General features: G+C 47.0%; 2 protein-coding genes across 3 annotated transcripts; one reads left to right on the plus strand and one right to left on the minus strand.

The window, feature by feature from the left end:
- Positions 1–29: 29 nt before the first annotated feature.
- On the plus strand, positions 30–8,580 carry LYSMD1 (LysM domain containing 1). Its single transcript, XM_025983011.2, has 3 exons — positions 30–934; positions 6,346–6,710; positions 7,314–8,580. Exons 1-3 carry the CDS (start codon positions 755–757, stop codon positions 7,450–7,452), a joined length of 684 nt encoding a protein of 227 aa, XP_025838796.1. The 5' UTR covers positions 30–754; the 3' UTR covers positions 7,453–8,580.
- Positions 8,575–11,330, minus strand: TNFAIP8L2 (TNF alpha induced protein 8 like 2). 2 transcript variants are annotated; one of them, XM_072766589.1, is made up of 3 exons: positions 11,224–11,302; positions 10,660–10,755; positions 8,575–9,608 (listed from the first exon to the last, which is right to left on the minus strand). In XM_072766589.1, the coding sequence occupies exon 3, from the start codon at positions 9,601–9,603 to the stop codon at positions 9,049–9,051; it is 555 nt and encodes a 184-aa protein (XP_072622690.1). In that variant the 5' UTR covers positions 9,604–9,608; positions 10,660–10,755; positions 11,224–11,302; the 3' UTR covers positions 8,575–9,048. The 2 variants fall into 2 exon arrangements, with proteins under 2 accessions (XP_072622690.1, XP_025838797.1); XM_025983012.2 differs by lacking the exon at positions 10,660–10,755 and having other exon boundaries at positions 11,224–11,330.
- Between the last annotated feature and the right edge of the window lie 3,785 nt (positions 11,331–15,115).

Below are 15,115 nucleotides of genomic sequence, written 5' to 3' on the forward strand. Positions count from 1 at the left end.
GATGCACAGCGCTCGCGGAAAGCCCGCCCACAGCCTGCGGAGCCGACCGCACTTCCCACGCGACCCGGCGACCCCGCAAGCGCGGGGCGTTTTGGGAAATGAAGTCTTTTTTTCAAAGGGCTTGCCACCCAGCTGGCTCCGGCCCTTGCATCTTGGCTGATTCGAGGCGTCTGGGGAGACAAGAACTTAAATGTGGAGACCGACGTTGAGGCCGTGACGGATTTGCTGAGGAGCGGGCCTTGGAAGATCTCTGAGTGGAACGTGTAGTACAAACTCTCGCGGTCCTCACGCGCCTCCCTAGCCGCCGACAGCCCACCAGGAGGGGGCTGGATTTATTCCTAACACTAGCCGACCAACCCCGGGACGAGGCGGGGCCGGGGTGTGAGGGGAACCTGGGAGGCCGAGGCTACCTGACCTGGGAGAGAGGGGCAAGCTGAGCGGAGTGTAGAGGGTAACTACAGTTCAAAGGTCAGAGTTCATAGTGGTGGGAGGGTTGAGAGTCAGCGGGGTGCTAATAAGGATAGACTCTGGTAGGGACTGGATCCTCGGGATACAGATTCGTGGGAAGGCTCCTGGGAAGCGGGACAAACGAGAGCCGCGGGGGCGCGAAGTGCCGGGGTAGACGGGGGAGTTGTGAGAGGAGACAGGGGAAAGGAACCCCCTGGGTAGACGTCTCTAGCCCCCAGCCCTGTGGCTGTCGGCAATTAGCCAGGCCTCCCTCAGTTGCAACCCCAGCTGCCGGCGGGGTGAGGAGATGGCTTCGTCCTCTAGACAGGCCCCCCTCGGGGGATCAGGACTGCTACAGGGGAGCCGGGCTCGTTCTTACGGAAGCCTGGTGCAGTCAGCCTGCTCCCCGGTGAGGGAAAGACGCCTGGAGCATCAGCTGGCCCCCGGAGACACCCTGGCTGGACTCGCACTGAAATACGGGGTGACGGTGAGTCTTCCATGGTAGGGATGCAGACAACCACTCAGAAGAGATTATTCCTCATTAGATTGAATGACCCGGCTAGGCAGCTTCCCCTGAAATTTCCTAATTGTGTTGTGGTCTGACCCACCTTTATCTTTTTGTTTTCCCATCTCAGTGTTGCCTTGTCTGGTTGGGACAGACTCTGTGCCACTATCCGGGTGGAGAGGAGCTGCTTCTATTTATGCCAGTCTCTATTCTAGAGGTTTTACATACATTGGCCCATTTGTACTCCCATCCCCATCAAGCATACATTTGTTTACAGATGAAGAAACAGACTTAGATTGGTTAACCAATTTGACCAAGGTCAAATAACCAATGAGCATTAGAGTGGGAATTCAAACAGATCTGACTCCAAAGTTCGTAATATTAACCACATGGAAACTTTTTAATTGCAAGTGATTAAACATTTACAGCAAACAGTGGAGAGTTGGTTTCTAAGGTTCTTTGTGAGACCAGTGCTCTAACCACTCTAGATCTAAGTTGTTGGGGTTTTTTTCCCCAAAGATTTATGTATTTATTTTTGGAAGAGGGGGAAGGAGAGGGGAAGAAGGTGGGAAAATCCCAAGCAGACTGGCAGGCAAGCATGGAGCCCCACATCCATCCCAGGACCCTGTGACCAGGAGCTTAGCTGAATTCAAGAGTCTGTTGCTTAATCAACTAAGCCACCCAGGCCCCCCTAGCTCTAAGTTTTTAAAGTCTGTCTCTTCTAGTTCTTTTTTACTCCTCAGTGCTCTACTTTCTTTCCGGAGGGTGGCCTCCAAGGTGCAAAACAGATACTCTACACCAGGCATTTCAGACTGTGCATGGGGTATATTTGATAGCTGTAAAAAATACATTGCATTGAAACTGATGAGTTTTTTCCCATATCCTGTCAAATTTAGCCAACATTTATTTTTATTTTTTATTTTTTTAATTTTATTTTTAAGATTTTATTTATTCCTGAGACACCGAGAGAGAGGCAGAGACATATGCAGAGGGAGAAGCAGGCTCCCTGCCAGGAGCCTGGTGTGGGACTCCATCCCGGGACCCCAGGATCACACCTTGAGCCAAAGACAGACACTCAGCCACTGAGCCACCTAGGCATCCCTCTTTTTATTTTTAAGTTATTTTTTTAACCGACATTTTTATTTTATTTTTTTTATTTTTATTTTTTTTATAAATTTATTTTTTATTGGTGTTCAATTTCAAAGATACTAGTCCATCACCTTCTTTTTTATATTTTTTTTAATTTTTATTTATTTATTTATGATAGGCACACAGTGAGAGAGAGAGAGAGGCAGAGACACAGGCAGAGGGAGAAGCAGGCTCCATGCACCGGGAGCCTGACGTGGGATTCGATCCCGGGTCTCCAGGATCACGCCCTGGGCCAAAGGCAGGCGCCAAACCGCTGCGCCACCCAGGGATCCCTTAACTGACATTTTTAAAAAGATTTATTTATGTATTTATTATTTTAGATCACAGGGTGAGGAGGGGCAGAGGCAGAGAGAGAGGGAGAGTGAATGTCAAGCAGACTCCCTGCTAAGTGCAGAGCCAGATGCTGGGCTCTATCTCACCACCCTGAGATCATGACCTGAGCAGAGAGCAAGAGTCAGATGCTCAACCCACTGAGCCACCCAGGCATCCTTAGCTAACATTTCTGTGCATGATATGTTTAAGCACTGTTGTAACCAGACCAAGAGATCAAAACATAAATAAAATGTAATTGTTGCCCTCATATAATTTGCAGTCTAGTGAGAAATGTAAGGGGGAAACAGGTAATGATTGCAGGTGAGTTTGTAGAGGTATTAACAAAGGGTGGGAAATCAGAAAAGATTCATTTATATTTGGAAAGGGACGAGGGCAGACGTAAGTGTAGATTTTAAGTGAATTTTAAGGGGCCTTGAAAGACTTAGAAGTTCCTTTCTATAGCTCCTCCACAAACCTATACTCCTGTTGTTTATACCTTGTATGTGTTTGTCTTTCCAATAACCTGTACTTTTCTTAAGGGACAGAACTATTTTCTTTCCGTTTTATATCTCTGGAGTCTGGCAGAATCCCAGAACACAGAAGCTAATAGATGTTTTTTGAATGAATGAAAACATGGCTAAGATTTCCACAGATGGAGATTGGGAGGATAGGAAAGTGAATACTGCAAGTAGAGGCCATGGCCTAAACAAAGAAAGTGGATATGAAGGTGTTGAGCACTCCCTCCATTCCAGCTGAGTGCCTGCATATGTCCCTTCACCTGGCTGGGGCCTCAGTTTCCTTACCATTTGTAAAATGAGAAAGAGGTATTAAATAATGATAATTACCAGAGTTATTACCTATCCGCATCAGGCTCTCTGCATGGAGCCTGCTTCTCCCTCTGCCTGTGTCTCTGCTTCTCTATCTCTGTGCCTCTCATGAATAAATAAATACAATATTTAAAAAAAAGATTAAAGAAAATAAGGAAAGCGAGGGTTAGGGAGATAACGTGCTACAGACTACAAGTCTACTTAATAGAGTTAACTAGTCTATTAAATCAAGCTGGGATTCACACCAGGTTGTCTCATTCTAAAATCATCCCTTTGAACTATTCTTTCTCTCTCTCTCTTTTTTTTTAAACTATTCTCTTTAACTAGATTCTTTTTTTAAAAAAAATATTTATTTATTCATAGAGACAGAGAGAGAGAGGGGCAGAAAGAGAAGCAGGTTCCATGCAGAGAGCCCGACGTGGGACTCGATCCAGGGTCTCCAGGATTACGCCCTGGCTGCGGGCGGCGCTAAACTGCTGCGCCATCAGGGCTACCCTCTTTAACTAGATTCTAATGGCCTTCCTAGCTCAGCAGACTGGCTCAGCAGCCTAGGACTCCTCTGGGGTTTGGCTTTGGTTACATCCTTTTTAAAGGTGGAATGATGTTGCCTTATATGGTACTTCTAGGAAATGAAAGCACCAAAAGATTTACAGTATTCATAGCATCTTGGAGTTAGGGACCTAGTTATCTAGGCAAAATGAAATTAATAGTATCAAAGTGCTTTGCAAAATAAAGCTGCAAAACTGCGAGCCAATTTTAACTTTTTTAACAATATGTTGAGATTAATCCAGTTTTATTTTGACGCAGTATAGCATAAGATTTTTACTAATATACTACATTTGCAGTTTCTATATTTTGTTATCTAGTTGATTTGCTCATAAAGCATTAATGAACTTCTGCTCTGTGCCAAGTTTCTGTGATGCTGAGAAGGGCCTTAGGATACAGGAACAGCATCCCTGACCTCAAAGAACTCAAAGAGTTTGGGCAAATATGCAAAAGGGTGAATAACAATATAACAGAGTAGGTATTATAGGGCACTATTTACGGTATACCGTGGGAGCCCTGGAGAAGGTTAACACAAAGGGAGTTATAGTTGATGAGAAGAAGTTTTCCCAGCAGAGAAGACAGTGGAGAAGTATTTCAGGTAGATAAAGACACAAAAGTGTGAAAGATCATAAAATGTTTGGGGAAAAAATGAAAAGTTCAGGATGGCAAAATATATAGATGGCAGAAGATGAGAGATGAGGTAAGACATCTTATGGGGGTAGATTGAGAACCCTTGAACGCTAATTTGACTTTTATCTCTGAGCCAATGGGGAGCCCTAGGAGGTTAATAAGCAGGGTAGCAGGTTGATCAGATTAAGTTTTTTTAGAAAGATAGCTGTTGACCAGGGTGGAGATACATAGAAATGGAGAGAGGAAGACCAGTTAAAAAGACTGTTATAGGGGTAGCCCTGGTGGCCCAGCGGTTTGGCGCCGCCTTCAGCCCAGGGCATGATCCTGGAGACCTGGGATCAAGTCCCACGTTGGGCTTCCTGCATGGAGCCTGCTTCTCCCTCTGCCTGTGTCTCTGCCTCTGTGTGTCTCTCATGAATAAAAATAAAATAAAAAAATAAAAATAAATAAAATAAATGACTGTTATAATACCCAGAGGAGAAATAGTAAGAATATGTTCTTTTTTTTTTTTTTTTAAAGATTTCATTTATTTATTCATCATAGTCACAGACTGAGAGAGAGAGAGGCAGAGACACAGGCAGAGGGAGAAGCAGGCTCCATGCAGGGAGCCCGACGTGGGATTCGATCCCGGGTCTCCAGGATCGCGCCCTGGGCCAAAGGCAGGCGCCAAACCGCTGCGCCACCCAGGGATCCCCAGTAAGAATATGTTCTAAGGTGCTGGCAGGCAACATAAAGGTCAGACCAGATGGGAGAGAGATTTTTGCAATACTTTTGTTGAACAGTTGGGTATGGTTGGTCAAAGAAAAGAATGAGTTAAGGTTGGCATTGATATTTCTACCTTGGGTTGCAAGTGGATGGTAATGCCAGTCACTATGTTCAGTGATGAATAAATAGGTACTAAATAAATATTTGGTCAATGAAATTATTAGTGTGAAAAGCATCCCCAGAAGGAGTAAAAAGGCCCAGAATTCCATTTCTAGCTTTGTCATTAACCTGCTGGATCATCTTACACAAGTAACTTAACTTCTCTGAGCCTCAATTCCTTCTTCTTTAACAGAAGTTCTGAAAGTGAGGTCTAGGGATCCCTAAGAGTACCTGAGACTCTTCAGGAATCTACAAGGTCAAAATCATTGTCACAGTAATGATAACAAGGCTTTGTCTTTTTCATCCTCATGAGTGTACTGTATTTTCCAGAAGTTGTATGACATGTAATATTACAGCCCATTGAATGTAGAGGCAGATAGATGAATCTTCTGTAGTCTTCTGTTAAGTCAGATGTTAAAGTAACTTGCAAAAAAAAATGTAAAACAGTGCCTCTCTTTTTGATCCATTTGTTGTTGTTTTAGAAAATTGTTATTTTTCCTTAAAATATTTGTTAACATGTAATGTTTGTTTGTTTAAGATTTATATATTTGGAAGAGAGAGAGTGTAAGAGTGAGCACAGGATGGGGGAGAGGCAGAGGGAGATGAAGAGAGAATCTCCAGCAGACTCCCCACTGAGCAAGGAGCCTGACCCTAGGGCTCAATTCTACAGCCCTGAGATCATGACCTGAGCTGAAATCAAGAGTCAGATGCTTAACTGACTGAGCCACCCAGGGGCCCCAGTAATGGGTTATTTTAAAATAAATACTTTTTTTTTTTCATTTTTTTTCAGTTTTACTTTATAATACTTTAAATGTTGATAGCTATAATCTACATTTGAGGAAAGCTTTTTTCCTCAGTAGTTTCTGATAACATAAAGGGGCCCTAACACCAGAAAGTATGGAACCCACTGATCAATAAAAGAGGAATACTGTCAACCCTTTGTATTTTAGCTTGGTTGTGATATGGTTAGATAGGACTCTATATAATCACTTTAAAAGGCATGAGATGCTAAACAGAAGATTGATCATTATTACTATTATTAATTGCGGTGACTTTTTTTTAAAGATGGAACAGATTAAGCGTGCAAACCGCCTTTATACTAATGACTCCATCTTCTTGAAGAAAACCCTCTACATCCCCATCCTGACAGAGCCCAGAGACCTGTTCAATGGTTTGGATTCTGAGGAAGAGAAGAATGGAGAGGAAGATGTACAGTCAGGGAACGATGAAGTTCGGCCACACTCAGCTGACAGGAAGAAACAAGAGCCAGGCTCAGAACGTGCTAATGGCGAAGTCCTTCCCACACCTGGCTGGGAACCCCCAACTCCCATCCATGACCTCTCTGCCTCAGATTTCCTTAAGAAGCTTGATTCACAGATCAGCCTGTCAAAGAAGGCTGCTGCCCAGAAGCTGAGAAAGGGAGAAAGTGGGTGAGTCTTGAATGGTTCATTTTAAGCCCTTCCACAGACTTCTCCATTCTTGTAGCCTTAGCTGACCAGGCACACAAGTAAGAGCTCAGTGTCAGCAGAAGCAAGGTAAAGCCTTTTGCCCAGGTGGCCCTAGGACAGCAACAGAGCCAGTGGCTGCTGGGATGGGTAGAGCAGCAGAAAATGGTTCTTTGTGCTCACTGGAGTAGAGGAGATGAGCGCTAATGATCCACGAAGGAGCATTCGGGTTAGAACTTAGCGAGAGGGTGACAAGACTCCATCTCAGAGCAAGCTGCTCATGTCTATTAGAAGGGGAGGACAGGGCAGCCCTGGTGGCTCAGTGGTTTAACGCCGGCCTTCGGCCCAGGGCATGATCCTGGAGACCCAGGATCGAGTCCCATGTCAGGCTCCCTGCATGGAGCCTGCTTCTCCCTCTGCCTGCGTCTCTGCCTCTCTCTCGCTCTCTCTGTATCTCTCATGAATAAATAAGTACAATCTTTAAAAAAAAAAAGAAAAGGGGAGGATAGCTTGCTCTGTACCCCTTCACTGGGCCCTTTTTCGGTTCTTGCCCTGATCTGTCATTTTGCCCCCTTTCCTCACCTGCAGGATACCTGGGGAGGAGTCAGGCCTTCCCCTGAGCTCCCCTCGGATGCAGCAGCGAGCAGTCCTAGGTCCGGTGCCACTCACCCGAACCTCTCGGACCCGGACACTTCGAGACCAGGAGGATGAAATCTTCAAACTCTGATGTCCCCGAAACTGATGGAGAGAAGCAAGATGTTGAAGGAGCAACTTGAGGGGGAGAGGAGCCTGAGGTGAGGCTCAAGAACACAGCTTCCCAGCCCACCTCCCTCCCTCCTGCCATCTTCCCAGCCTCCTATTGATCTAGAATTCCCTCGCCTGGGGCAGCTTTCCTGGGGACAGAGAACAGAACCCTCCTCAGTTTTTGGGCTGAATCTAAAGTTGTCCTTTAGATTCAGAAGGCTCTTTTTACATCCATGCTGCCTTTCCTATCCCTTTACCATTCCTTGGCCTTAGAGCAGGGAGGCAAGGACTCCCCCCAGCCCTCAGCCTCCGCCCCATTTCTGACTATGTTACCTAATTTATTTGGTGCTATATTGAAGTAGTATTTATTTGCTATATCTTATTGTTTTCCTCTTGTAACTAAAAAATGGGATTTCTGTAAGTCTGGGGTGGGGGGAATCCAGGAACAGCGAGCCAGTGACTGCTAGTTCCTCACATTCCCCACCTTCTTAGACAAGCACGTTACTCAAGATGGGGCAATCAGTGATCTAGCCCTTCTGCAGAGAATGGCAGACAGTGCTGGGCCTTTCCCCCAACCTCCAAGTAAATGATTTGGACTCAGTTTTGACTAACAGTTCACTCTAACTTTTTTATAACTCTTGCTCTGAATAAAAAGCAGCAATGTAGGGACCGGAACTCTCCATGCCACCAGTTCACCCTTCTAACCTGCTCCTCTCTTCAGCCCATGTGAGGCTAAGGGATGAAAGAAGAATTGCCTTGGAGTGTGAAGAGGACAGTTTGGGGGGAGCCTTTTTGTTGTGGGAGTTTCTTTGTCACACTCCTTCCCCACCAGACCCTTTTGATCTATGCCTTGCTCCCCCACTGCATATTTATTTGCAATTTGTAGCACTGATCTGCGGTACAGTTTTGTTTTTTTTTTTTTTTTGTTTGTTTGTTTGTTTTAGTTTCTTAACTAGAAGTAGGCAAGGGAACCCTAATGATACTTGGAACTATGTCTCAGTCTCCTGTGGAAATGGTGAGAGGTAAGATAAGTGGTGTTTATATATCTCTTGCCTCTGTGATGGTCAGAAGGTATAAGAAGCTGGAGAGATTAAACGTTGAGCCCTGTGCATGTTTTAGTAGTTTTATTTCCCCTATGAGAATTTCCCCTGCCCTGGCCCTTTCTTCCTGTGCTCTGGGGCAGAGCCTCTGGCATCTGTCCAGGCTCTGCCTGGAGCTGGAGGTCTAGAATGGCTCCAAAGGGCCCCCATACCCCCTTTCGTCTCTAGTGTCCCCTGAAGGGTTAGTTGGGCTATGCCCTCTTCCCTAGTCCTCAAGGGAGGGGCTTCCCTGCTTCGAATGTCCCTGATGGGGGAAGTAGAGATCCAAGTTTCACTTCGTCTTTTTCAGGCAGCTTTGTTTCCTGTCCTGGGGCTGGAGTGGGAGAGAGGCCTTAACCCTCGGCTCTCCCTCTTCTCCACCAGTAGTTTGGGGGTGGGGTGGTCTCAGAGGATTGCTGATGAGCAGGGTTAGAAGGCCTGTTGGCTGTCGTTTTCTCAGTCCGCCGTTTGGCCGAGGTAGAATGTGCTGGGCCTGGGCCTCAGAGCTTCCCCTCGTCCAGCAGCTTCCTGAGCCCATCACAGATCTTGCTGCGGTGCTGAGCGAAGTCAGGCCCATAGAGGGCTGTGAGTAGGCCCGCATCAGAGAAGTGATCGAACACGCGACGGATGCGGCCATGTGACTTGGGCGTGAGGTGGTGCTCCACCAGCTCCAGCAGCATATCCCTGCACTCAGTCAGCAGGCCGGCCAGCACGGCAGCCTCGAAGGTGAAGTCCACCTCGCCAAAGCTGAGCGCCGTCATGGCGCCCTGACGCAGCTTCTGGCGGAAGCGGGCGGCCAGGGCCAGCTCACCGGGGCCAAAGCAGCCGCTGCGGTGCAGCACCGCCACCTTCACAGCCACCTTGATCAGGTCTTTGATGACGTGCTGAGCCTGGGGCCGGCTGTGTGTGTACTCTTTGGAAACCCGGTAGAGTTCATCCAGCACCTCGCTACTTGTCTCATCAATGAAGAGATGAGCCACAGACCGACCTGCCATCTTACTCAGCAGCTTCTTCTCAGCCTGCAGTGCCAGGCTCTTTGAGCTGAAGGACTCCATAGTTCCTGGGGAAGGGGCGCAAGACGGTATGTGGTCAGTCATTAGAAAGGCCACAGGCTTCCTTAGAGATGAATTTTCCTCCTTTCTCTGGTTTCTCACTGTCCTCTCTCTTTCTCATCTTTTCTCCCCTGGGCACCCTCAGTCCTCTATGCCTTATTCCCATTTCTTTCCCTAGAGTACTGTAGGACATCCTGATCACCACCCTTCCCAGAGGAGCAGTGACAGCTCTGGCTGGAGGTGTGAGATCATACAGGCCACTAGCCCCCATGAGTTAGGTCTTAAGGGGAAGTAGGCTGTTGCTGCGCTACAGTGGAGAAGATGAGGCTTACCTGGCAGATCACTTTCATGGCGACCATTGTGGTCGCCGGCCAGGAACCATACATCTATGAGGTGTGGCTATTACTCTCCTCGTTTTACCACTGAGCAAACCGAGGCTTGCCTTACATAATTTACCCAAGGCCCAACACAACTGTTTTTCTGAATCCGAAAGTCTGTGTGAGCTGCTGTATTATACTGTCTTTAAGGAAATTAGTGAGATAGGGGTCCCTGGAGTCCTGATAAAAATAGTAACTAACATTTATTGAGAACATCCATTCCAGGTGCTTTATGGGGATTGTCCCAGTCTTCCCAACCCCTTGTAAGGTAGATGTCCCCATCTTGCAATGAGAACCCTGAAGCTGAGAGAAGTGAAGCAACTTGGCCACAGTCACTAGCAAATGATAAAAACAAGGCTTCGAACTATATAAGTCAAAGAAACCTCCTTCCCTGGAATTCTTTCAATGAGTTTGACTTGGGATAAGGAAGCATGGCAAATGGGGCAGGGGGTACTGGAGGCCCATGGTCTTCTGCTGGGACCAAACCAAGGACCCTCCTGGTGGCACATGACTGCCACATACCCAGGGTTCTCTCCCCTGGTCTCTGCCCGTGCTTCTGGTTGTTTGCTTCTTACTTCCCCTCCACTGCTCTGCAGGATGTGGTTGTGACCGCAGTGAGGAGCAGCCTCACCCTCTCCCCCGAACCAAAACGAGAGTCTGAGGACACCGAGGAGATGGGTACCGTTAGGAGGACGGTCTGCCAGAGCTGTACCGGTCCACTGGGAACCTGGAACTGTGCTTTGCTCTTGGCCTTGCCTTTCTGGACCAGGCTCCGTAGCTGGAAGAGGAGATTGCTCCATGTGAGCCTGCCTTCCTCCTTGGCCTTCCTGTTACCCAGTTGTTCATTGAACCCGCGGTTATCTCACATTTGGTCCGCTGTCCTCTCTCTCCCTGTTTTAGCCTTCCTTTTTCTCTTGTCTGGGTCCTGCCCTGCGGTCCTCCGGCCAGGCTCTCCCTCTGGCCCTTACGTCTATCTCCGTGGCCCCTACGGTGTCCTCACACCTGTCAGTACTCTGTCACGCACCCACATCACCTGCGTGCCTCTGCCCTGCTTTGATACCATCCCAAACCAGGCCCTCCCTTCTGAGGCTGCCTTGCCCCAAGGAAAACTGAGCTGGACCGCTGCTGGGGACCCACGAATTCTGTCAAGTGGGAGTCTCACAACACGGAAGTCTCAGGCTGACAGAATGGAGACTCCTCTCCACCATCACCCCTAAAGCCTGGCCTGCCACTGACGATCCCTCACCTGAGGCGAGTGCTGGGTGCCGATCTTGCCTTCAGCGCTCGGTTCTGGGAGAGCTTTCAGAATGGAGAAGCTCCTCAGTGAGAGGCCCTCTGGCTTGGCCCCGCCCCTCAAGCCCCACCTACCAGCTCTGTGCTCTACCTCCCGTTCATCACACTCTCCCTCAGAAGGTCTGTGGCCCAAGTGCGCTCTAGAAATTCAGCACGACAGGTTAAAAGGAATAGCAGCACTCTGTAGGAAATAGTCTTGATTTTGTGAGGTTAGGAGGAGGCATTGCACGTCCCCTGCTTTTAAATTGTCTGTCTTTTCATTTCCTTATGCCCAGTTCCTTGAGATCATCTTCTTCTATTTTTGTGGTGCTGGGAAGGACGTGAAGTACAAATTGCTGAGGTGGGGGTCAGTGGGGAAAGACTGAAAGTTGAATTGAGCTTAGGCTAGAGATGCCTGAGGCAGGCCAGCGACTAGCAGATGTGTGTTCCCAGAGTCTCTATGGAAGGTGGTGCTTGGTGCAGGGGTACCATGAGCATAGGCTTCCAGTGCCTGGCTGGGTAGGGGTGGCATGGACTGTTCCCACCCTTAATAATAGAGAGGAAGGAGCTGGGGCCAGGGCAGCCAGACCACGTGTGACCAGCAGATGTCAGCACAGCATTGAACCACTAGAGGAAACAAGCCTACCTGCCAGTGCTTTGTAGCGGCTATGTGGTTGCAGAAGTGAAGGTAAGTTACAGTTTCTGAATGAGACCAAAACATTTACTATCAAGAATCAGACAGCCTTGGGGTTGGTTAAGCATCTGCCTTTGGCTCAGGTCATGATCTCAGGGTCCCTGGGATCGAGTCGCTGCTTAGCAGTGGGTCTGCTTCTCCCTCTCTCTGCCCTTTCCCCTGCTGCCCTGCTCATGCTCAGTTTCTCAAATAAATAAATAAAATCTTTAAAAAAAAAGAATCAGGGCAGCCCGGGTGGCTCAGCGGTTTGGCACCGCCTTGAGCCCAGGGCCTGATCCTGGAGACCTGGGATGGAGTCCTGCATTGGGCTTCCTGCAGGGAGCCTGCTTCTCCCTCTGCCTGTGTCTCTGTGTGTGTCTCTGTGTCTCTCTCTCTCTTTGAGTCTCTCGTGAATAAATAAAATCTTTTAAAAAATAAAAATAAAAGAATCAGCTTTGTCAGGGAGATAAACTTAAGCATATGTAACTACAATGCAAGTCAAATATTATCATTAACTTAATAGAAATTGGAAGAATAATGAGAGTAAAGAGAAGTTTAGATTACTTAGAAGATAATGTTTTTTTGTTTTGTTTTATTTATTTATTCACGAGAGACAAAGAGAGGCAGAGACATAGGCAGAGGGAGGAGAAGCGGCCTCCCTGCAGGGAGCCCAATGTAGGACTTGAGCCTGGGACTCCAGGATCACGCCCTGAGCCAAAAGGCTGTCACTCAACCACTGAGCCACCCAGGCGTCCCGTAGATAATTTCTGATAGGGCTGAAGAAGCAGAATGAGAAGGATGGATTCAACTATTTACTAGGCAGATATGGGAGAGTGTTTGTCCCCAGGCAATGGAAATAACCATAAGCCATATAACAAATAAAGGTAATATGGGGCATACTCAGGAAGTGCTGATTTATTCTGTATGTCTGCAACCCAGGTTGTTTAAGAGAGAAGTGAAGAAGGAAAAAGCATGGTAGGCTTTAACAGACTTGCTCAAGGGTTCACACTTCTGTGGGCAGTAGGGAGACATTCAGCATTTTGGATCAGGGGAGAGACACCAATAGCTCAGTAAGAATGAATTAGAGGCTCCAATAAGTTTTTAGCTGTGAGAGAGCCTGCTGGATCAGGGTTTAGCTTGCTTAAGCACAGGATGAGGCTTGATGAGAGACCTTGGGCTTTGGTGATTTTATAAGAAATTCTAGCAGAAAGGGAAGGATTGGGAAGTTGACTGGTTGGCAAAAGTTGAAGAGTAAATGGAGGTTCAGAAGTCGAAGCCATCCTTGCAGCACTGGTTCTCCCTCTTGGAGGCAGTGGCTGGGTCATGTCCCCTTCCCTACTCCCCTCTCTCTTCGCAGGCTCTAGAGCTGAGGGCCCCTGCTACAACCTAGACAGGAAAATGCTGACAATTCCTTTGACTAGTATGATGGTAAAGGGATGAAGAGCAAGCTATTTTCTAGGTAGCTTTGGGAGGTGGAAAGCTGGACTGAGAGAAGGGCTATTTTTAGCTTGGGGTTTGAGGACATTTGTAGGCTGAGCAGAAGGAGCAGGTGGAAAGGAAGGCTTCCAAAGCCCAAAGGAAAGGGAATGGCTAAGGAGCAAGGTGTGGAGGCCCACAGGAAAGAATTCCGGTGAGGGAAGTGACTACAGACTCACATTTGTTGAGTGGATTTTGCCCGACGTTACATAAATACCTCATTTCATTCTTTGGTACCTTTATGAGTTAAATGTCGCCCTATCCTGTTTGCTGATGAAAAAGGCTGAGGCTTCAAGAGATTCAATAACCTGTCCCTAAATTCAAGAGCCAGTTAACTGGCCAATGAGGGCCTTGTGTGAATCCCAAGCCTGTGCTTTTCCTGCTAGTTACTTCACAAGATTATGAGATGGTAAGTTCAGCCTCAATGAATGTGGCAACATTCTACTCCTGTATCCTCTGATCAATTCACTGATCATACATTCTGGAGACAGTCATAGGTGGCATTACCAAACCAATAGGGATGGCGAGAGTCCTTTTTAAAAGAAATGTGCAATCTAATTGAAAAACAAGGGAAGTGTGAATACAGGAAGATGCAAATACAGTGATACTTGCTGAATCCAGAATTCTGCTACCAATTCCTTGTGCTCTGACTTCCAGCTTCTCCTCGTGTCTGCTCCCTGTCCTCAGCTCTATCTGTCCCCTTGTATTGTAGCTATGTTGCAATTCTCTTGGTTCCTCCAGTACTCACCACGTGTGGTTGCTGTCCCTCTTCTTCCACCTTGTCCTATGTTCTAGACTTTCCCACTTCCTGTCTCTCTGCCTAGAACTCTTGCCCCACACACTTCCCTTCCTACTCAACCTTCAGGTCTCAGCTGGAAAGTCAAATCTGTGGAGTCATCATGAGTCCCTGGAACCACATGAGACCCCTCTGATTTGTGGTCCTTCAGAACTGTGCACCTCCCTATTAGAATTACCCCCTTCACTGTAATTTGTGACTTTATTAGCCTATAAACTCCCTGAGGGTAGGGATGATCCTTAATGCCTACAGAGTGCCTGGAACTCAATCCAGGCACTCTGGATTGTGCTCAATCAATATTGTGCTCAATCAATATTGGCTGAAAGCATAAATTCAAAACCTATCCAAGAGCCAGGAGATAAGGTGGAACTTGTAGCAATATAATAGTCACGTGTAATACTATTCATTTAATTCATTCAAGTCTTTTATTTTCTCTTAATCTCACCCATTTTCAGTAACCTCTGAACCCACAGCATTTTCAGTAACCTCTGAACCCACAGCATATAATTAGCAGCAAATTAAAGAGAGAAAAGAAAAAAATAAAAAGAGATTTTAGAAGCAAGAGCACTAATAATGAAAATTTACACAGATGAGAAGAGGAGAATAGGAAAACAAAGCAGACAAGTGAAAACTAGCATTTGTGGCTGTATAGCAGAGGAGCACACAGTATTAACCATGTATATTCTAGACTGGTGTCCTCACTGGTTTCCTGTACAATTAAGTTCATAGTGCTTCCTCTGAGTAAGGAACCTGGTTAAGTGATGGCATCTTTTTTTTTTTTTAATATTTTGTTTATTTATTCATGAGAGACAGAGAGAGAGAGAGGCAGAGACATAGGCAGAGGGAGAAGCAGGCTCCACACAGGGAGTCCGATGTGGGACTCAATCCCAGGACCCCAGGATCACGCCCTGGGCCAAAGGC

The sequence above is a fragment of the Vulpes vulpes genome, chromosome 8 (genome assembly GCF_048418805.1).
Source record: "Vulpes vulpes isolate BD-2025 chromosome 8, VulVul3, whole genome shotgun sequence".
NCBI lineage: Eukaryota > Metazoa > Chordata > Mammalia > Carnivora > Canidae > Vulpes > Vulpes vulpes.